At 36.6% G+C, this 24,644-nt stretch overlaps 1 protein-coding gene across 1 annotated transcript; it reads left to right on the top strand.

Moving 5' to 3' along the window:
- The first annotated feature begins 1,246 nt into the window (after positions 1-1,246).
- Positions 1,247-24,137, top strand: adamts12 (ADAM metallopeptidase with thrombospondin type 1 motif, 12). Its single transcript, XM_043240367.1, has 24 exons — positions 1,247-1,541; positions 2,530-2,888; positions 7,656-7,836; positions 7,929-8,158; positions 8,536-8,619; positions 8,828-8,952; positions 10,093-10,242; positions 11,225-11,368; positions 11,483-11,627; positions 11,722-11,814; positions 11,907-12,052; positions 12,927-13,096; positions 14,637-14,767; positions 15,889-16,009; positions 16,138-16,382; positions 16,936-17,077; positions 17,180-17,306; positions 17,571-17,781; positions 17,877-18,776; positions 19,769-19,921; positions 19,995-20,168; positions 21,002-21,148; positions 21,463-21,616; positions 22,659-24,137. Exons 1-24 carry the CDS (start codon positions 1,430-1,432, stop codon positions 22,772-22,774), a joined length of 4,560 nt encoding a protein of 1,519 aa, XP_043096302.1. The 5' UTR covers positions 1,247-1,429; the 3' UTR covers positions 22,775-24,137.
- Positions 24,138-24,644: the final 507 nt, after the last annotated feature.

The following is a 24,644-nucleotide window of genomic DNA, read 5'->3' as shown; positions in this document are numbered from 1 at the left end:
ACCAGACACACGAGCTGGTACCGAATAAATTAGTTCTGGTAAAAAGGTGCGGTTCAAACAAGATAAAGTTAACATAACTCAGTATTATAAAACAGTATAATCAGTGGGATTTATTTAAACTAAAAAAAAGTCCCCTGGAGTACTAGATTAATTGGTCAATAGCGCCATCTAGCGATCTATTTTCTTATGCCTGTCAATTACGTTGGCGTATATTCTCATCCGGGTGATTGAAAAACAGCGGATTGGCGCTCTTTTGTTTAAATTTTTTGTTTCAAGTATAAAAGCAAACCGTAGGTGCGCACGTACAAAAATATCTTGGCCAGGTGTAAGTTTAAAGTAACGTGTCTGACCTGGCTCGAGCGTAAAACTATGCTATTACAAAGTTAAACGAAGTCCGACTTAAAATAAACGTGTCGCTGTTGTAAAAACTTTATTTGCATAACCGCTTCACAACAATATTCACTTTCGACGACTGGAGCCATGCAACAAAAACCCACGCCAAAAAACATACAAAGGTTTAGTTGTTGAAAGCACAATATGCCATTAACAATATATCTAATAAACGTATACGTTTGGTATTTTCTTGCTTTTGTATTATTTATAGTCAGGCCGATACGAGATCTAAAAGTCTAAACTCTGAATGACCACAGTTCTCTTTCATTGAAATGACTACATATTATCCCAGCGATTAATTTACGTGACCGAAGCCTGTACTGAAGCCGTTTGGTTTAAAGCGCGCTTCGAAACACTGGTTAATCAAATGGGTATTAAATCTTTTTCACAAAACAGTACGACGCCAAAAAACGCGAGCTCGACTTGGAGGAGCGGGAAAAACGGCGTTGCACATTTTGCCGCGATTCGGGAACGCCGTGATTTCCACGTGTTTTTTTGGTTTTTTAAATGCGATATGACTTCAGGTACAAATCAACTTAAATAATCGAATTAACGTTTCATACCGACTGGTTTATTTATCGGGCGAGTAGCAGTGCGGTAAAGTGGAGCCGAGTTCACTCAGCAGGTCAGTGTCGCGAAATGTAACGATGACCCGCTGACCGCGCATTATCCCTTACTTAAGACAAATCCCAAATTCTGGGTTGCATCAACATTTTCCGAAGGATAAGCAGCTTTTTCCGGTCTGTTTTTGAAACGGACCCTGTTTGTGCAAAGTGGCATCCACGCGCGTAACGCATCCCTGCCGCAGCGCGTGGTTTTTCGCCTCTCCTCCTGCGCGTGGACACACTCACGCGGATCTCTCCTCCCACTCCACATCATATTCCTTCAGTCTCCGCTCGCTTTCTCTCTCCGTCTCTCTGACCCCAGATGTCTCCTGCTTCCACCAGAAACTCCCCTCAGGACCGACTTTAACCGGTTCTTCGGCGTCAATGCCGCGGAGCGTTTATTTACTCCGTTCGTTTTGCGTTGCGGAAACATGCCAAGTCGGGTCAGCGTTGCGATTTTGCGGTTCAGCTGTGTTTTCTTACTGGCTGCGAGCCACGTCAAGAGCTCTGAACCGGACTACCTCTTTCCAGACACCGAACAAGGTTTGTGTTTCCATGCGTAGGAATCATACAGTTGTGTTCGTGACTTATTCACAACATTTAGGTTGAAGGAGCCGGCAAGTCCCTTTTTTAATACTCAGCTGCAGAAAAGTCCATGTTTCTCTATATGGAGTTCTGAACTTTATGCACTTCATTCTATAAAGCGCTTTTAACCCTTTAATGCGTGAATGGTTCAAAAAAGGAAAGCATTGATGTGGCTTTTTAGTTTAATATAATCACGCTCAATTATGTATACCATACATTTTGGGGTACATTGTAATACAGGGTCTAGACTATTAGGTGCTTCAATACATGCATCAGTCATTTTGACTGTTTTATGTTGTCTGACATGAAGAGGACAACAAATTATATATAATTATGCTTAAGGATCAAAGGCAATCATTTATGGTGGTTTCAGATGTAACATATCTTTCTCTGAATAGGTAAAATTACTTGATAAATCTCATATATGTTATATTTTCTGTATCAAAAGGAAAATATTTTAGTGTAAATAGTTTAAATTTGCCTCTTTTTTGCTATATTTTCTAGGCAATTTCCATCTCAAACACTGCGAAAACACATGAGATGAAATATAGGCAACGCTTTACAGTAAGGAGTCATTTGTTAACATTAGTTCAACAAGCAATGAGCAGTGGATTTATTACGCTATTCATCATTGTTAATGTTAGTTAATAAAAATACAGTTGTTCATCGTTTATTCATGTTTAGTTCACAGCGCGTTAGCGAACTGTGGTTTTAATAATGCATTAGTAAATGCTGAAATTAACTTTAGCTAAGATTAATAATGCTGTAGAAGTATTGTTCATTTAGTTTATGTTTACTAACGCTGTTAACCAATGTTAACGTACATACACACACATTAATAAGTAAATAATATAGGTAAAATATAGGAATTTAGGGTGAAATATGAAAAAAAAATCATTTCAGAAGATTGATAATCAGAGGAGAATTTTCTCAATTTCATTTCTAGGGCTCTTCATCAAGCAGCACTCTGAGTTTTATGTGGATCAGCCTGAAAAAGTGGACGGAGATGGGAATTTCATCTCATACTCTTTATCACATCACTTCTCTGACAGGCGACATAAAAGGGAGCTGAATTCAGCAGAGAGGCGAGTGTATTACAAACTCAACTACAAAGGTCGGGAGTTCACTCTCAGCCTGACCACCAATGAAAATCTGCTCTCCAATGGATACGTGTTGGAGAAACACAACGGGAGTTTCACAGAAAAGCGGTCACAAACATCTGGGATCGGCGCCTGTCACCTTATTGGCACAGCAACTGACGGTAACGTGCAGGGAACCGCCGCCATCAGCACCTGTGAGGGACTGGTGAGAAACATCTCATTTAATCTGTTAGTATTTTACGTGTCATGACGGTTATTTCTGGGGGTGTATTCTCTTACTTGCATTGGCGCCAAAGCTGTCACTGACTGTTAAAGAAATAATTAATCCAAAAATAAAAACACTCACCCTCAATCCAGTCAAGATGTTGAGGAGTTCACCGGGACAGATTTATTTTATACAAACTCTCAGCTTTTCACAAAATATACTGGAGTGGCGTGAGTTACTTGGACTCTCATTCTGATGGCACCCATTCAGGATCCATTGCTGAGCAAGTTATGTAATGTTAAATTTCAATAAATCTGTTCATTGTTATTGAAACAACATGTTTGCACCTTTAGGGTGAGTGTATTTTAAATTTGGGGCGAACTGTTCAGCCAATGACAATATCTACATCAAAAGTAGATCCGCAGAGTAGATCTGAAAAAGTGTATTTTCCCAATAAACATTAAACTATCCCACTTTTTACATTGCTGCCCACCGAACAAACATATAAACGAACAGTCAGTGAGTTCAAGTGGTTTTGTAATCCAGAAACAATGAGAGCTGGAAATGAGTTGTGCGGGAAAACATTTCATCATTCTTCTTAACACTATTATACAACAATATTTAACCGCGGAAAGCCACTGGTGGCCAATAAGAATAGAGAACTGTGTTATTAGATGCAATAGTAGCCTGTTATTCAGAGTGGATGCTCATAAAAAGCGGGGGAACTTGAGAAGAACTGTAAGCAGGTCAGTGTGTCAGCAAATAACATGACTCATTCTCACTTGGCAATTGAACAAAAAGTGGCAAAGGGGGAAGAGAGGAGAGGCAGAATGAATCGGTTGTTGGTGAAAACACAGGAAAGAGTCCTGGACTTTAAAATGAGCTTCGATTTATTAGGCGCTACATAATTTGCAAAAGTATGCATGCAGTATCGGCGCTAAATGCTCCTTCTGTCTGTCAGTCATTGCCTGAGCATGCATGCTCCTCCTGTAAGGTCGTGCTTATGTCAATCAACAGCGTTTCTTTCTGTTCTCGTGTTATCTTTCCTTCCAAACATTTGCTTTCAGTCTAATACACTCACATTCCATTAAATTTTGTGCATTCGCTCCTCAGAAAATTTAAAGGAACACTCCACTTTTTTTGGAAAGAAGCCCAACTTTAGTTATTTATTAACATAAGTGCTTGATCAGTGATCACATGATCAATGCTTATTTATTACCTCAAGTTAATAAATTGAATGTTTTTGAATGCATTCAGCCGAAAGCACTTTTAACACAGCATAGGGACTATTTTCCACAGGCGCTGCGTGATACCACTGCCTGCTGCGGCCATGGTACGGCAGCAAGCTTCCTTGATCATTACGCCAGCAAAAGGTGTTCCTTTAATGTAATGTATGGGAGAAGCAGAAAATAACAGACAGATAGTCTTCTGTAATATTGTTGTGCAAGACGTTGAGATGATGCCAGGTGCTTTTTCTTTTAGACAAAGGCAGGATTCTTTGCCGTGTGTGTGACCAAACGATGTAATGTAATGAGGTGCAGCTGATTAGCCTAGCACATTTGTGCAGTGACAACATGGGCTAATAAAAATAACAATTTGCTAATGTTTTGTGTAATGCATTTAGCAATGGAGCTATGCAATGCTTCTGGACCATTTCCTGTAGTTTTAAAAGAATAGTTTACCCCAAAATAATAAAATAAAAATTGTAGCATCATATGCCTGGATTATTTTATTTTTACTTTTATTTTTCCATACAAGGAGAAACTATAGTGAAAGTAAACATTTTGAAATGCTTGAATGAACTAAACACTACTGTTGAAAAGTCTTGGGTCAGTGAGATTTTTAATAATGTTTTTTAAGTATATGTTCACCAAGGCTGCATGCATTTGATCAAAAATGCAGTAAAAATTCAAATGTAATTTATTCCTGTGACGCTAAGCTGAATTTTCAGCCTCATTACTGCAGTCTTCAGTGTCACATGATCATTTATAAATCATTCTGCCTATTTTGCCGCTCAAGAAACGGTATCATTAATGCACATTTTTATGGAAACTCATACAGCACATTTTTAGGATATATTGATGAATAGAAAGTATTTATTCAAAATAAAATATTTTGTAAAATGATATGCTTATATCTCTTTTGACCCATTTAATGCATCTAGGGCAAAAGTAGCTATTGGTTTCTTTCAGCGATAAAATCTTACAGACTCCAAACTTTTAAACCGTGGATGGTCTTGACGGTAGTACGGAGCCATTGTGTTTATTATCACTACACATCAAACTATAGGTAATGTGGTGCATTTTATTGCATAATAAACTGAAGTTTAAGATTGTTCACTGTTTGGTTTACGGTCCTTGTGAAAAACTCATTAGCACCGAACTCTGTTGACTCCATTCTCCATTCCTGTTCTACTGTCTGCATTACCCATTAAATCCATATACATTCTTCCTGCACTCCAGAGGATGCACAACTGCTATACTGTAGTTTGAAGTTCTTTACATGAGATGGAAGTCCTATATATTCTGTTTGAAGTCCTACCAAAACCTGCAGGAACTCTGGAAGCCTAGCAACACACACATGGCTTCTGTATTTAGCAGTTCAGCTTTTGTTTTCGTAATGCCCCCTGACACCAAAGCTCACGTTTCTAGTGTGAGGAGCAGAGGAGAGAGAAAGAGAGGACGGGCCAGCAAAAGGAAAGAGATGTATTAAATATCTCAATTGTAAAAAGTATTTTTGCCAATAAAATGATCAGATTTAGTATGATCACTTTTTCCTCTAACGTATTTGAATAAGTACAGATCAAAGTGTGTTGTCCATATTGTTATCCATTTTCACAATCATTATTTGAAACATTCAAGTGCATTTAAAATATTTTATCTTTATAAAAGATTTTTTATCTGAATAAAAACATGTATTTAATTTGATGTGGATATCAAAATGGGACATCTCTATATATATCATATATATATATATATATATATATATATATATATATATATATATATATATATATATATATATATATATATATATATATTTACTGAATGATTACAACATTTATATACCATGGTACATATATGGCATATATTTTATTTCTTTAAAAAGGTATTTTAAAATTGGGAATAAATATTTTATCATTCATATATCATGGAATCTTTTGTGACGTTTTGCAGTCACAGAATCAGATAATACTAATATACCATAGTATTTTAATTTTGATACCTATGATAAAAAATAATAATAATGTTTTTAAATTATTGTCACTAGGACTCAAATAACTCAACTGCTGCTCTTTCAAGATAAATAACGTTTTAACAATTTCTTAGATGATTTGAGAAACAAATAGTCACAATGAGAAACTTACAGTAATTTGGTTTTGAAAGGATTCAATGAGAAATGGTCATATTCTGATCCCTCATTTTGATGGCAGACTTTTGTATCTTGGCAAGTCTGAGGACAGATTAATACAAATAGTTTTAAGTTAATCGATAAATGAAGTTTAATAAAAACAAAATAAAAAGTGGTTTTTACTTTTTTCTAATGGAAGCAACCGAAGCCCTAAAGACATCTCGTTCGTGATTTTTTTTTGTTCATTTGAGGACATGTGTGTTAGTGCTTGTCGATCCTCATGCCTTAGCTGTGCATCACAGACATGCATGTTGCAGTGGTTGGTATTGTTTAGACTCTGTGGATGATGGACTCGGCTGAGTCAATATTATGACTGTGTCTCCGACCCCCTGGAGATTTTGTGGTGTATTCCTCTGCCTTTCCACAAATCCTAATATCTGTTTTGTGTTACGTGTAGCCCAGTTTCGAAACATTTGGAATGTTTTTTCTAGTCACGGTTTATTTAGTTTGTTCTGGGCACACACACACACACACACACACACTGTTTTTGGCCCGTGGGACTGATTCATTCAGCAGGGCGGTGAACGAGTGCATGAAGTGCATCGCGAGAGTCGTTCTTATTCCCATAAAGCTAGGCTTTCACTGCATCGCCAAGAAAACATTGTGATAAGAGAAAATGTCACGTTTCAGAGAGGTTTTGTTTGCCAAATGTAATCTCGTGGGTTGAAACGAATCCAAGACATATGGACACACACTCTGAGACGATCGTAAAGAGTGAATGTGCAGCCTGATTTGACCCTTGAAATGTGAGGCTGACACATGAGGTCAGTTCAAAATCCCAACCTTAAGAAACACCAGTGATGCTTAGAATTATCAAAAGTGACAGTAAAGTCTTTTATAACATCACAGATGATTTCTTCAATAAAATATAAAGAAATGCTGTTCTACTGAACTCCATTAAACAAAGAATCCTGAAAGAAAAATCACAGTTTCCATGAAAAATATTAAGCAGCACAACTATTTTCAACACTGATACCAATGAAAATGTTCATTTCTGAAGGATCCTGTTGCACCGAAGACTGGAGTAATGGCAGCTTTGCATTACAGCAGTAGATCACATTTTAAAATTATACTAAAATAGAAAACATTTACTAGAAAGTTTTATAATATTTTTCATATAACTGTTTTTACTGTATTTTTGAGCAAATAAATGCAGTCTTGGTGAGCATAAGAGACTTGGGGGACTATTTCCCGACTATATAGAACCTTTTGTGAAATTTCATGGATGTTAAAGGTTCTTTACGTTAAAGGTTCTTTATATTGAGGTGTTAATAAATAGAAAGTTAACATTATGTCACTTTTAATTCATAATTTTTTTGTTTGCTCTTTTAAACTCTGTCTCGTTTTTTCCTATAGACAGGGCTGTTAAATTTCCCGCAGGGGCCGCTGTTGATCGAGCCGATCCGTGGCCACATCTCAAACGTCTCTCATCCACGACACCCACATGTGATCTACAGAAGTTCAACCTGGAGTGGACTCAGGCAGCGACGCAGCACTGACGCACACAGCGTTCACTATAGTCCCTGTGGGGTCAAAGGTCGGATATGTTAGATGTATTAAAAATTCTTCTACTTTATCATAAAAATTACTTTGAGGAAGTCATTGAGTGTGTGTGTGTCTCCGGTGCAGATGGCTCGGAGTTTTCCCAGCGGACGGAGCAGGAGAGAGAGCGCTGGGAGCAGGAGCAGCTCCGGCAGGGTGGGGAACGTAAGCACGATCCAGAACGACCACGGAGGATCTCCCCTCGCTCCATCAGCAAAGAGCGATGGGTGGAGACCATGGTGGTGGGAGACTCCAAACTCGTGGACTACCACGGAAGCGGAAACGTTGAGTCCTACATCTTTACCATCATGAACATGGTAAGTGCGTTCAAGTGCTTCTAGCGTGTTCAAGCGCTTATGGGAAATTCATTTTTACATTTTAATTGCGACGTCACGTTTGTTCAAGTCACTTTGTCCGGAGCACATTTTTCTGCATAAAATTCTGCAAGATTTTTTAACTTCTACAGAACGATGAGTAAAAGAATGTCCGATGTGTTTCGTTTTATGTTGTTTAGTTTATGAGGGTGCTGTAAATTGAATTGTTACATATTATCATACAATGCTTTCCGAATTATTACGCAAGCTGAAATTATGGTCATATTTATGGTAAACAACATCAATCTTAAGTGAACTAAAATTGTATTTTTGACTTTCATATGTAGCTATTTTGTATCACTTTTTTTCTTATTTTGTAGGTGGCTGGAATTTTTCACGACGCCAGCATCGGTAATGCCGTTCACATCGTATTGGTCCGACTCATTCTTCTACACGGAGAGGAGGTACATATGCATTGAGGCATGATTTGCCTTAGAGACCAATGTTTTCAGGAGGTCCTGATATATGCTGGTTAGTGCTGGGTAAACAAGGACAACTTGCTGGTTATGCTTGTTAACATGTGCGCAAACCGCGACATATGCTGTTTCTGTTCTTAGGTTTACTGGACGCTGTTATTGCTTTCATTTTGCTGCTGCATTTGTGTGATTTCAGAAGGGGCTGAAGATCATTCACCACGCTGATACGACTTTAAACAGCTTCTGTACCTGGCAAAAAAACCTCAATCCTCAAAGTGACACGCATCCTGCACACCATGATGTCGCTATTCTCATCACACGGTAAAAACAACCTAGCCAATCATTTTAGTAACTGTATTACTGTCCTTCTGTATTCACTTTTGTTTTTACAATATATTTCTAAGTATTTTTAATCATTTTGATTTAGTGTTAGTATATGTATTACTTCATCACATTTTTTAAAATGTAATATTAATATTGATTAGTATTATCCTTCTGAAGCATCATGTGACACTGAAGAATAATACAGTATATATTTTTAAATATATTGAAATATCTGAAGAATATGCGTTCTTGTTAAATATATGCATTTCTATGGTTATAATTATAATATGGATATAAAATCTGTTGTCTGTTGACAAAATATTATCTAAATGATCTAAATTAGTGTTGTCAAATCATAAATCGTTTATAATCGCTTCCAAAATAAAAGTTTGTGTTTAAATAATATGTGTGTGTGTGCTGTGTATATTTATATATATAAATACAATGTATATATTTCAGAAGAATGTTAATTTTATATATTAAATATATACGTGTGTTTTAATATATATATATATATATATATATATATATATATATATATATATATATATATATATATGTGTGTGTGTGTGTGTGTGTGTGTGTGTGTGTATATATATATATATATACTGTATTTTTATATTTATATAGTCATAATAAATATACACAGTACTTACACATATATTATGCAAACAAAACATTATTCTGTATATGATTTATCACGATTAATCGTTCTAAATGAGCTACATTTATTCAAGTCCATGAAATTATTTCGTATTGCTGAATAAAGGTCTGAAACAATTGCACATTTATCACGTAGTTACGGATGAAGAGCTGCCAAACACACACGTGAACCCCCTGACTCTCATTTATTATCATAAATGTCAGTTTCTCGGTTGCAGTGATGGAGCCGTTTATCTCCGAGCATTTAACAGACCCTAAATGCTCTCGCTTTAACCCAGAGCACCGCAGACTGATTCAAGGCTTGAGATTCTCCAGAGCTCATTCATGCTGAACACGGCCAAATAAATGGCAATGAATTCAAGCCCTACCATAACTCTTTTTCAGCAGTTTTAGCCCTGCAGCACGACTTTAGTAGCCTATAAAATGAATCAAAGCAGCTGTTGTGTCTGATCTAAATGTGATCTCTCCTCTCAGGAAGGATATCTGCGCAGGCATGAATCAGCCGTGTGAGACCCTGGGCTTGTCTCACCTGTCAGGCATGTGCCAGCCGCATCGCTCCTGCAATATCAACGAGGACTCAGGGCTACCTGTCGCTTTCACCATTGCTCATGAACTCGGACACAGGTACTTTTTTTAAGGATCATTCTAATGAAACAGCGCTGTTATGGTATTCATTGTTCAGGTCGCATTTTTCCAATATGTTGTAATTTAGTTTTACAAGATGACACTAAAATAATAACGCTATTTTATTTTTATTAAAAAAGATCATTGGTGGTGGTACACAGCCTTATGTTGTTGAACAGAAATAAATGCATTTTCTGATAAAATGCATAAAGAATAATTGAAATTAATAATTGCTTTTTAAAGATTTTATATAACTCATTGTAATATTATAATTATATTTTTTTTAATAAAATAGCATTTTAAATTTGTAAAATAAATGTAACATTTTACGCCAAACAATGTTAAATCTATCAAATAATGCAACCACATAAATATACCTGTAAATATTCCTTGATGAAAGCGAAAAAAAGAGGGTTTATTTTCAAGTATGACATTAGTAAGATTTTTTTACTCAATGAGTATTTTATTCAATTTTATTCAAAAAGGTTGCATTAAAGTGACAGTAAATACGTACAAAAGATCATGCTGTTCTTTAAATCACCAAAACTGTAGTTAATTAAAAATCCTGACAAAAATGGTTTCCAACAAAATATTAAGCAGGGTGTTTTCAACGTTGATAATAATAAGAGTATTTACTAAGCAGCAAATCAGTATATTAGAGTGATTTCTGAAGGATCATTTGATACTAAAGTCTATTCCATCACTGGAATAAACTATATACACCATATATTTCCAGGTGTCAAAAACTTGTTGCATCTTTCCCCTTCTACTAAAAAGGGTCTGAATACTTAGGACCATGTGATATTTCAGTTTTTCTTTTTTAAAAAATCTGCAAAAATGTCAACAATTCTGTGTTTTTCTAGCAAATGGCTGCGATTGTTATTTTAACTTTTAAACTGTTATTTATTGAGCAGAATTTCAAAATATATATGTTAACTGTGTGATAAGAAGGAGATGATGTTACCTTGTTTTGTTGCTGTAGTTTCGGGATCCATCATGATGGTCAAGGGAATGACTGTGAGTTAACAGGAAGGCATCCCTTCATCATGTCCCGCCAGCTCCACTACGACTCCTCTCCTCTCACCTGGTCCTCCTGCAGCAAGGAGTACATAACACGCTTTCTCGAGTGAGAACACGCACTCACGTTCAGGAACATGTAATTGCATGCTTCGTATCTTACTCCTTACTTTAAATTCAAATGGCTGTGATCTTCATTCATGAAGCTGTGTTATCCTCTCAGTCGTGGTTGGGGTTTCTGTCTGGACGACCGGCCGTCTAAGAGGGACCTCAGCTCCCCGATGGCAGCACCGGGAGTGAGATACACCCCTCAGCACCAGTGCCAGCTGCAGTACGGACCCAACGCCACCTTCTGCTCAGAAGTGGAAGTAAGGAGTGCATCATCTAGTGCAGCGGTGCAGCTCTAAACCATTATAATGAAAGGGGATTCGGGTTGTAAATCATTCATTCTGTTGCTTCCAGAATGTGTGTCAGATTCTGTGGTGCTCTGTGAATGGATCATGCCGCTCCAAACTGGACTCGCCGATAGATGGAACCAGGTGTGGGCCTGAGAAGGTATAGGAGATGGACTTTTAAATAAAAGTATTTTGCATTTTTGTGTGCTGTATTTAATTCTTTCTGTGTGTGTGTGTGTGTGTGTGCGTCAGTGGTGTATCTCTGGGGAGTGTGTGATCGTAGGGAAGTTACCGGAGACGGTGCATGGAGGCTGGGGTCCCTGGAGCACCTGGTCTCACTGCTCTCGCACCTGTGGAGCCGGGGTCCAGTCAGCAGACAGGGAATGCAACCAGCCCAAGTACAATCACTCTCTACTGCTGCTCCTGTACTTTATTCCTCTGTGCTTTTAGAGGTTTTGTTTTTAAGAAATAAATACCTGTATGCAGTGAGTGATTCCTCGGAAGGGACAGCAAACACATTTATAATGTTATGAGCATATTTCAAATAAATTATTGTAAACTTTCTATTTTAAAAAAACAGTTTACACCTTTTTATTTTATTTTAAATAATTTTATTTCATTTTATTTTATTTACACTAAAGACTAGAGTAACGATTCTGAAATAAATTCTGATTACAGGAATAAATACAAATTTCAAACACGTTCAAATGTATTTTTGATCAAATAAATGCAGCCCTGGTTATTTCAAAACCGGTAGATATAAGTGTGCTTGTATACGTATGTAATGTAAGGTATGTTTTTAAAAATAAATTTATATGTTATATGCGAAAATTAGTTTTTTATGCAAACACATGCACTATTAAACAAAACTAAAATATAAATAAAAAACCTCAGTATGGACTAAGAAGGCTAAAAAGTCTATTTATTAATTTGTCACACATCAGAATATAGTATTCAGTTCAGTGCGATATTAAATCACTGCATACAGAGAATTAGCATACTGAACAATCAACATACTGCATAAAATACAGATTGATAGTATGCCCTTGTTCATGTATTTCTGTAATACCAGCAGAATACACTAGAGGGCACACCTGTATCTGTTTTATAAACTCTTGCCCTTGGTGTGTAGTTTGATCTCTGTCATAAATTGAGTACTATCTTTCTTTAATCATTTAAGTTTCCTTTTTCTCCCCATTTTAGCTCCTCCACCTCCTTTTGTGCATTTTGTCGAACATAATCTGATGCGTGATATTGCGTTTCTATGTACAGGCCTGAGTTCGGGGGCAAATATTGCACAGGCGAGCGGAAGCGCTACAGAGTTTGCAACACAAAGCCTTGTGCCAGAAAACATCCCTCCTTCAGAGAGATGCAGTGCAGTGAATTCAACACCGTGCCGTACCACAACGAACTCTACGACTGGATTCCTGTGGCAAGCTCGTGTAAGAGCAATTCGCATTATATACCTCAAAATAATGCATCCAAATTTCTATACGCGCATGATACAAGATCAATAATTGTAGTTGATTTCACAAGAAGAGATGTTAAAAATATGCACTACTGTACAAAAAACATACTTTGTTTACCGAAGCTGCATTTATTGCATGTGATTAACAAACAAATACAAAGAATAATGTTAAATATATTTCAATTGAAAACAGCTTATCTATTTTAAAAGCACATTTATTCCTGTGACCGTTACTCTACTCTTCAGTGTCACAGGATCTGTCAGAAATCTAATACGCTGATTTGCTGCGCAAGAAACGTTTCTGATTATCATCAAACACGCTTCTGCTTCGCTTGCGTTTTCTTCCGAAGGTAGAAAACGTCCAGTTGATTATATTTCTTTATTATCAAGGACTGTTCGATTAATCGCAACTGGCGACTGTAAAAGAAGGCTTTAAAAAAGAAAACGCATGCTTTCTACAACTGAACAGCTGAGGCCAGATACTGTGTTAATGCACGCTGCGGCGGGTCGAGGCCTGTTGACATTAACATAAAACGTCTTACACGTGGCTGCTTACAATTTTATAGAGTTTGTTGGTTCACGTTCAAGAATGCCCCGCTTTTATTAGCCAGCTTTAGAGGCGTGTGGATTCCTGACACAAGTGTTTAGTCATTGTTGTTTGCTCTGTTGAAGCTTTTGGAGCACAGCGTGAGATTTGGATTGTAGATTGTAACCTTACCATTTGACGTTTGCATGGTAACAGTGCCATTAATTATACATTATATGTGATTCTTTTTTTTAAGCGCCTTTATTATGGGTTATGAAAGGTTCATTTTGGGTTGACATGCATGAAAGGTCAACATTTTGTTTAACGATTCGCTTCAAAAATGACTCGCTTCAGTGATTCAGAGTCGACTCTTTCTTTCGAGAGACATTAACTTTATAAATGGTGCACTTTCAGATTTAAAACTTTCGTGTAGCTGCGTTAGACACTTTGTGAAAGATGATTTTCAAAAATCCATAATAGGTTTAACTTAGACTTAGACTAAAATTTCAATACTGAACAAAAGTTTGGAGTCGGTAAGATTGTTTCTTTTTAAGATATTAATGATTTTACTCAGTAAGGATGCCTTAAATTGATCAAAAGTGTCAGTAAAGACATTTATAATGTTAAAAGATCTGATTATTCATTAAAGAATTTTCACAAAAATATGAAGCAGCATCACTGTTTTTAACATTGATAATAATAATAAATGTTTCTTAAGCAGTAAGTCAGATTAATTTCTGAAAGATCGTGAAGGCTTCAGCTTTTCATCACAGGAATAGTTTTAAAAGATATTAAAACATACTATTTTACAATGTGTTTAATGTATTTTGGCTCAAATAAATGCAGCCTTGGTGAGCACTTTCAAAAATTAAAAAAAAAATCTGGTAAAATCTGGATTTGGTATAACACACGTTTTAGTGAAATGCTTTTGCAGACAGTGCTATGTTAAAATGTAGCAGCTCTCTCTCTCTTTCCGCCGCTCTCACAGCGCGTCCGTGCGAGCTGCACTGCAGGCCTGTGGATGAGAACTTTTCTGAGAAGATGTTGGATGCGGTTACAGATGGAACGCTCTGCTTCACGAACAACAGCAGAAACATCTGCGTCAATGGTGTGTGCAAGGTAGTGTGGCTGGGTATGTCTTACTTTCAACCCATCTGTGCCCATGTGTGCGCTGGCATATTGACGTTTTGTCTGTAGCTGTACAGTAATGACTACAAAGTGAGACAATTTTGCATCATTTGCTTACCTATCGGAATATCAAAGGAATACCTGTGATTCACTCACATAACATTTCTTCATTATTGTTGCTTAGTGTCTTTTAATCAGCTAGTGTTTTGGTCATTTTTAGTGGATGCATGAACTCATTTCTTCTTAAATAAAAAAAGTCTAGTTCGTCACATTAACTAGAAACATCCATTAACTTCGATCAAAATACAATAAAAACAGTCATATTGTGAAAAATTTTAAATGTAAATGTAAACATAGAAATACATGTTAATATTCCATAAAAATATTTATAATTTACTTCTGTTTTGGAATTCTCACTATATGTAAAAAAAAAAAAATCAATATTTGTGCTGCCTAATATTTTTGTGAAAACCATGACACATTTTTCAGCGTTCTTTAATTGGAAATATTTTTGTTGTTGTTAATTTCTATATCTCCATCCTTTATGCATATATATGATATATGAACAGCATACACTATTTTTGAACAGTAAGATTTTTAATGTTTTATTTTATCTAAAGTACAGCAAAAACAGTACCCTTTTTTATACTTTTACTATATTGTTTCTATTTGAATATATTTTAAAATGTAATTTTGTTAAAGCATCATTAATCCAGTCTTCAGTGTCACATGTTCCTTCATAAATCCTTCTAATTTGTAGATTTGCCTTATTACTGCCATGGCAGCAGCAGGGCTCATAATATTTTGTGAAATTTTTAGATAAATAGAAGCTTCAGAAGTAAATCGAATTTTTATAAATGTCTTTATTGTCACTTTTACTCAATGCAATTCAGCCTTGCTCAATGTAAGTATTTAGTTATTTTAAAAAAGAAATTGAGAAAATTGAGACATTTCTAAAAATGCACCTACTGTACATCCACATCCAAAAATGCACCTACAGGATTATAAAAGAAGTCAATTGCGAGTTATGTTTTAGTGCCATAGAAAAAAACTATATTTCGTGCTTTTGCATATGTCCGTGATGTATGTGTTTATGTGTAATATATCTCCAGGAGGTGGGTTGTGATTTTGGCATTAATTCTAATGCTAAAGAAGACGGCTGTGGCGTTTGTCTCGGTGATGGATCTACTTGTGAGACGGTGAAGGAGAAATTTGTGGCGCAAGATGGATTTGGTGTGTATTATTCAATGTATTATATATTAAATGAAATTTCTCAAAATTCAAAAAATTGTCTCGATGAATGTTAATGCGTTGAAACAGCAATGTTTTAAATGGTTTGTAAGCGAGATTATGTGATTTAGGTTACACGGACCTTGTTTTGATCCCCGAGGGAGCTCGGGATATCTTCATACAGGAAGTGGAAGAGGCTGGGAATTTCTTTGCTATCCGAGCGGCTGATTCAAATGAGTATTACCTCAACGGGAATTACATAATTCAGTGGAACGGAGAGTATGAGGCGGGTGGCACAAAGTTTTACTACGATCGGATGGGTAATATGGAGAATCTCACCTCAGCAGGACCAACAACTGAACCTGTCATGATCCAGGTACTAAACATACTAACGGAATATTCTGGTTTCAATATCAGTTAAACTCTGTAGACATCATGAGGTTTATAAAAAACGTGCACTAACACTGGAAATCTATAAGCTGTAGTAAAGAAATGTAAAGCCTAAAAAAATCATTATTTATTAAAGTAATGTTTCATGGGTTGTTGCATCACATTACTTTATGGCGCATTTAAAATTTCTATTAAGAACAGAAAAGGTTGGCAAGTGATTTATCATTTCTGTCGTAAACAGTCTTTCAAAACATTTTGGCTTTTATTGCTGTGCTTTGACTGAAAATACGATAATGAACCAATGGACCATTTGCCCAGAAAGCATTTTTGCTCGAATTTTGATTTAATTTAGTTCTCTTGTGGAAAAGTCATTGTCGCAGACACAGTTGTTTTGATTTATCACTCTTCTTCTGACATTAGTTATGTGAGAAAGCATGAAAATAAAGTTGTTGCTTCTAACTGGCACATGCAAAACAAGACGATTTGTAGAACGCTGCCATTAAACGAGAGATGCTTTTGTTTCAATGTGAAATGTTCAGCTGTTGTTCCAAGAAGCAAACCCTGGTGTCAGATATGAGTACACCATTAAGAGGAGTCGCCCGCTGGGGAACGAAATTTTGGAACCGGAGTACATCTGGAAATATGGAGCCTGGACTGACTGCAGCTCCACCTGTGGGCTTGGTACAGAGCAAGATCTTTCTTCACGGGATTGTTTGGTGTTTACGTTGATGAAGTTTATTCCAGCAGGGTTTTGATAGCGTGTGACCTTCTGTCCCTGTACAGGTGAGCAGTACCAGCCGGTGCGTTGTTTTGAGCCAGAGGCTGGTGTGGTCGAGGAATCTCTGTGTGACCCCAGCACTCGTCCGGATGAGAGGCATCGAAAGTGCAAGAACATGGACTGCCCTGCAAGGTACGCTACTGTATCAATGTTTACGCTCAGAATAGCAGTCTTATTTATTATCTCTTTGTGCTTCATTCCTCTTATGGCGTTACTCCAGTCTTCAGTGTCACATGATCCTCCAGAAATCATTCTAATGTGCTGATTTGCTGCTCGAGATCAATGTTAAAAACAGTGCTGTTTCATATTCTTGTGAAAACAGTCCTTCTTTCAGGATTCTTTGGTGAACAGAAAGAACGGCATTTATTTGAAACTGAAATCTTTTGTGCCCCTCAGGTGGTGGGTGGGAGGATGGCAGACATGCTCGGCTACATGCGGTCCGGACGGAGTGAGAAAGCGCACCATTCTTTGCGTGCGTACGGTGGCCGGAGAGGAGCGGGTTCTGCACCCTGGAGACTGTAAACAGCTGCTCAAACCCAAACCTGTGGTACCCTGCAACCGAGACGTACCGTGTGGGTTTGAATGGACTGTGGGGAACTGGAGCGAGGTGGGTACTTGTATTATTAATTCACCTGGTTAATATTTGTGTTCTTCATTCGCTTTTGCCTTACTTTGTGTTCGCTTCTGCTTTTGTGTTCACAGTGCTCTCTGTCTTGCGATGGAGGGATAAAGTCTAGAGTCGTCAAGTGCGTGGCAAAACAACCCGGCCGGTGCAACCCTGCCAATCGACCTCGATCCACGATCCTCTGTAACCTCCAGAGCTGCTCGTCCACTAACAGATGGACGGGTTCTCCTTTCCGACCACGATTCCGACCTAGAGTCCCTCCTAAAATCCCAACACAGGCCCCCGGGACCCAAAAACCAGGATACAGCACCACTATCGTGCCTCCAAACACCTCTTCTACCATTACAACCAACACCTCTCCCACATCCACAACATCCGACATTATCCATGAAGACGACCATGACTTTATCTTGGTGAAGGACGATCTCAAAGGCAGTGATGGTCCTGAAACGGTTCCCACAGATACTGGGGATGAAGAGGGAAGCGCAGACCTGCGGCCTCCCGATAAAAGCTACACGCCAGGTTATGATTATATAGTAGAAGATCCAACCGGAGAAGAAAGGGCACATGAGGATAATATGTTTACCAGCATGCCTGAAGAAGCCCCCACATACACTCTCCAATTATTCAATACTAACATCTCCACAACAAATCCAGCCACCACTAGCAGAGCCCAATACAATGACTATTTGACAACATCCCCAGTGATGCAGAGAACAACAAGCTTATATGAACCACATACCACCCCAAAGCCAACAGTGCCACATTTGAATACTCGAAGTCCACAAGCAACCATTCCTACAGTGAAAATACTGAGAAAAGCCTCACAAACACCAAAGAGTCCCAGCAAAGGCAGTGCTCCCAAAGCAGTCAGGCAGAAGCCAGAGACGGAGACCACCACCGAAGACTATGGGAACCTGAATGCACGAGACCCCATCAGTAGGAATGCATTTTGGAAAGTGGGCAACTGGAGTGATGTAAGAATGAAAACCTAAGGCGATTACAGTATATTATATTACATGCATTGAATTATGATAAGATTTGCATTCCCAGAAGGAAATACTAGTGCTTGCATGGCAGCAAAAGAATAGTGTTGCATTTTTGGGCAAGTTTAGACTTTAATTGACACGATGCTTAAACTTTGCGGTTGTCAAAATATGAATTTCTTCTTCTTCTTGCCTTGTTTTCCTTGAAAAGATACAATTATTTTTGTATTTTAAAGTCATGATTTCTTATACATATCAAAATTATGTGAGTTTATGCTTAAAATGAAAAAATATATATATATATACAGTATTTGCCAATGGGGTATGAAAAAGGATCTTATTTTCCCGTCAAATTAAATAAATCTTTCTGAACCCATTGGTTTTCCCTGTTTTAAGCATAAACTCGCTTTTTTGCTACTTTTATTGTAAAGCAGTACTTTTTTACATACTTTTCTTCTCAAGTAAATGTATTTTGCTTTAAAGATATTTGTACTGACAAAAATATAATGGATGAAACTGACACTTTTACACTTTTCAGTATAAATATTACAACATTACGGTATTTTAATATATATGATTTAAATACATTTTCAATTTTAATCTATGAAAACCACAGTGTTTATAAAAAACAGCACACTGAAGGCATTCAGCTTTTAAAAAGAAAGTTTGAATGAGTCTTTACATTAAGTGGTTCAAGCTGAATTAACTGCAAAATGTTTTGATGAAAGTTGTTTTTAGCATGTTTCATGTTCCTTGCTGAAAAACAGTATTAATTGCTTGCACAAAAGTCTTAAGATTCATTTAATGCTAATTTTTTCCAAACCCCTTTAGTGATGGGTCAATTTTATTTAAAGCACTGTTTGTGAGATTTTAAAGCTCTAAAAGCAACACCTAGTGGCAAAGAATGAATTTGCACTTTCATTCAGACCAACGTAAAAAGACAGTGCTGACAGTGCATCCCTAATCTGTGTTTTTCTCCCCAGTGCTCTACTACGTGTGGTCTTGGGGCGGTGTGGCGGTCGGTAGCCTGCAGCTCAGAGCGTGAGGAAGACTGTGCCAGCGTGAAGAAGCCAGAACCTGCCCGCCGATGCAACCTGCGACCCTGTGCCACCTGGAAGACTGGAAACTGGTCCAAGGTAAAGCCACGATTTCAAAACGATCCTAAGCGACAGTATCCCGCAGTGAGCTGTGATGCCCTCCTCTCTTCAGTGTCCTGAAGGCTGTGTGACTGATATGAAGCATCGAGAAGTGCAGTGCATCGACACTCAGAGCAGACGTCCACTGAGGCCTTTTCACTGTCAGGCTCTTTCATATAAACCACACAGCGGTTTACCCTGCAGCACCCGGCCCTGTCTGCAGTGGACGTCCTCACCCTGGGGAGAGGTACTAATACTTATGCCACATCACAGATCAGTTGCCTAGAGCGGTGTTATTTTACTGTCTTTGACATACTATTATTGTTTTAGTTATTCTTTTGCAATAGCAGTTTAGTCATTTTGTTTGTTTTTGCTTTTTTATTCGCTTTTTTTTGTACTATTAGTTTTTGCTTAAAACGTATTTACTTATTTGAAAGTTTTAGTTAATTGAGTGTTTTTTTTTGGCATTTTTATTAGTTTTTGTTTTTAGTATTATTTTAGGGTTTTTTATTTATGATTGCTGGTATCATTTAAATGTTAAAGTTTTGTTTTGTCATTTGTATGAATCATTGTTTTATTATCATTAATATGATATTACAGTTTCTGTTAGTTTTGAATTTGTTTTGTCATATATTATTTTATATTTATATTTTCTTGAAGGTTTTTTTGTTGTTTTTGTTCTTCCTGTCACTGATCTATTATAGCTCTTGCTAATATATGCTAATATGAAATATTTAGCAATTTAGCATTTAGTCTTTGCTTATAATATTACTGTTACATTATATCTATATTTTTTTTTATATTTTAATTTTTTTTGTTTTTGTCATTTTACTTTATAAAAACAAGAGAGAGAGAGAGAAATCCTGCTCTGGCAGCATGCTGAAATAAATTGTGTATTTATTTCTTTATTTTTATAGAAATTAAAATTTATTTTATCTAACATTTTTAGTTATAATAATCCTCAGAGTTTTTTATACCCGTATGGTCGCGTGATAAGGCACGATCCTGGATCGACATTACTGTCCAAAAATATAGACTCATCCCATATACAAAACATATACATATTTCTGTGATTGCCAGTGCTCTAGAAGCTGTGGGCAGGGAGTGAAAGAGAGACACGTGTCCTGTCCTGAATACCAGCGCTGTAAGGTCACGCTCAAACCCAACAGCACCGAGTCCTGCTATCTGAAGCCCTGCACCAGCTGGGCCACAGAAGCCTGGGGTCAGGTAATGCACCACAAAAACCTCTTCATTTATAGAATGGAGTAAATATAGTGTGCTATTCGATATTATGGCAAGTGTGATGATGTGGTAATGTGGTGATATTACTTTTCAATAGATCAGGCTTAGATTAAGACAGTGACAGTAAAGACTTTTATAAAAATATAAATGACGCGTCATATTTTTTAACATGCTTATTAGCTATAGTTTACAATCCATAATTTGTAACTAGTATTTGTAATCGTTCTCATTCCAAAGAACATTTTTGGGACAAAAACTGCTATATCTACGATGTCATCACGGTTTTTATTGATTGACAGTGCTCCGGGAGCTGTGGCGGGGGGGTGCAGAAGCGAGTCGTGTGGTGCATAAATGAGGAATCCGGCGAGGAAGAAAAGATGACGCTGTGCGCAAAACACAAGAAACCTGACAGTGTGAAGAACTGCAACCCAAAGGAGTGCAAAGCCGATTTAGGTAAACTGGATTACATAAAAGGGCTGAATGCCGCGGCACATGATAAAGACGAATGTAAAATATGAATGAAATCTAGTATCTTGATGATACTATAACTCCACAGATTTTTTAGTGGATGTATTAAGTTCTCCTCAAGTTTACACAGGTGACCTAGCAGAGAAACCACAGGTGTATTTCATTACATTAATTATCAACACGATCCACTAACATCCTGATCCACTATCAACTGCTTATTTCACTAAAACCCAACTAACTTCTTTTTGAGCTGTCTTTGAGCTTAATATATATATATACACATATATATATATATATATATATATATATATATATATATATATATATTGCTTTCCAATACAATGACAATTTCTGCATTTTTAAGCATGACTCATGAACATAATTCATTTTAATATAGCGTTCCAAGACCCCGATAGTTTTTTGTAATGTTGTGGTTACTGAGTGTAGTTAAATGAGTGTAGTTTTACTAACTTATTTTGAACAAAGCTGAGGTTAACTCAATAAAATGTGTGCAAAATGAACTAATTAACACAATTTGTCATTAGTGTATTCATAGGCTGCATGAAAAATTCAGGGCATAAATTAGATTTTAGAAAGTTTCAGTTAATTTTTATTTTATTTTTTCATTTTATTTGCCATTAAAGGTACTTTTAATTTGCATGGACAAAGTAAAACACATCACTGACATTTTAAAAGACCCCCACCCCAAAAAAAACACAAAACAAAAACTATTTCCTGCTATAAACACATGCTGACATAAGATTCAGCTTTATAAATGCAGAGAAAACAGGTTTTGCATTATTAAAAGATGAGATATTATACTTTAAATTCATAAGTTTTCTGGTCATTGCATGAATTACATTTAGTGTGATATATTTTGCTATCCAATACAATGACAATTTCTACATTTTTAAGCATGACTCATAAACATAATTCATTTTAATATATGATCCCAAGGCCTCGATATATTTTTTTTAATGTCGAAGCCCTTTAATGGTCGTGGTTGCTGTGTTTCCTTTCTTTCCAGGTCCAGTTTGTAAGAAAAACAGCATGTCGACACGTTTCTGTGAGAAACTCAAGCTGCTGGGTCGCTGCTCGCTGCGCTCGATCCGCAAGCAGTGTTGTGTCACTTGCGTGATGTAACACTGCAGAGGTCAGGCTTGGGTCATCGACCAAAAGCACAAACTACTGGACACGCAGTCGTCCCTCTCAAATATATGAAAAATATGTGGCTTTTACTTGAACAAAGGAATCCGAGGCGTCTGACTCTCCGTTTGTTTTAAAATACGTCTCGAAATGCTTCCAAAAACATAAAGTTTTAGTTACAAGATTAAACATCAGTTAGACACTTAACATGTTAACAAATACTTTTTTTGCACTCGTTTTGAACTTTTTATTGTTGTTTTTATACTTTTTACCAGTCAAGAACAAATTGAACATGCAGCAAGAGACTACTTTTTTATATCATGGATCAGTTTGGAAACGTTTTTTCGGCGTACAGGCTGTTCTTCATTAAAAACATTAGTTGTTATAATCTGAAGTGTCACGTGACCACTGTCTGATGAACATCATGCAAAGCTTTCAAAGTCGAAATGCGCAGTTCTTAAATGAGTGTAGTTTTACCAACTTATTTTGAACAAAGCTGAGGTTAACTCAATAAAACGTGTGCAAAATTAACTTATCATTTAGATAGTATATTAATAGGCTGCGTGAAAAATTGAGGGCATAAATTTGATTTTAGAAAGTTACAGTCTCAGGTTTTGTTTTTTAATGGCCATTTTATTTGCCATTAAAGGTACTTTTAATTTGCATGGACAAAGTAAATAACATCACTAACATTTTAATATAACTTAAAAATTTTATCTTTTTTTTAATTTGCCACATTTTTTGATCATTAGTTTTAATTCAGCTGATACCGTCATAAAAGACCCCCAGAAAAACCCCAAAACAAAACAAAACCTATATCCTGCTCTAAACACATGCTGATATAAGATTCGAATAATTTGGGTCATTTTTGAACTTACAAATAGTCCGGCCTACTTTAGTTTCCATTTATCCATTATAGCTATTTGAATAAAAATCACATTTCTTCCCACTTAAATAGCTTTTAATGAATCTTCACACAGGATCTGTAATCGCCCTCATCTTCCGAGGAAGAAACAAACTCATCTACATCCTGGATAGCTTGAGGGGAATACATTTTCAGCTCATTTTCATTGTTGTGTGAACTTTATCTGCACTGTATTTGTGGTTGTTCTAGTCGATGTGCTTTTTGTTGACGTGATTTGAGATACGGATCCAGCCGTGCTTCATGGTGCTGTTACGGTGCTGCAGACTATTGGTGCTCTTTATCGGGGGTGCTCAAACGGTTAAGACATTGATAACCAGTTAAATGCACGTTGTTTCTGAGGATGGAGGTGTTGCAGGTCAATCCTCTCTGGCCTTTAAAGCAGGCCTGCTCACCTGTACTGCTGATATGATTATAAATAAATGCAGTCACGATGTGTGCAAGGGCTTCTGTCTGCTGTATGATTTGCTTCAGATCATTCTGAGACCATAAGATCCGAACACTGTTTCAGTATATTATTACTTAATTAAAAAAACATTATAATACTCGTATTCCGCAGTAAATTGATGAAATTAGGACATTTGTGTGGTTACAAAAGATTTCTTTTTTAAACGAATGCTGTTCTTTTGAACGTTCTATTCATCAGAGAATCCTGAAACTAAAATATTATACAGAAAATATATTGTTTTTTTTCATTGATAATAAGAAATGTTTCTTGAGCGTCAAATCGGCATATTAGAATGTTTTCTGAAAGATTGTGTAACACTGAAGACTGGAGTAATAACAGGAATAAATTTCATTATATGAAACAAGTTATTTAGATTTATTCTAATGATATTTAAAAATATTACTGTTTTAGTGTGTTTTGTTCATCCCTGGTGAGCAGAAGAGATTCTTTCAAAAAAATGATACAAAGTTTACATAGTATTTATTCTATTTTGCTTA

Source organism: Puntigrus tetrazona, chromosome 5 (genome assembly GCF_018831695.1).
Source record: "Puntigrus tetrazona isolate hp1 chromosome 5, ASM1883169v1, whole genome shotgun sequence".
In the NCBI taxonomy this organism is placed as follows: Eukaryota; Metazoa; Chordata; class Actinopteri; order Cypriniformes; family Cyprinidae; genus Puntigrus; species Puntigrus tetrazona.
The sequence above is the reverse complement of the archived record's forward strand: the minus strand, read 5'-3'. Positions and strand labels throughout refer to the sequence as shown.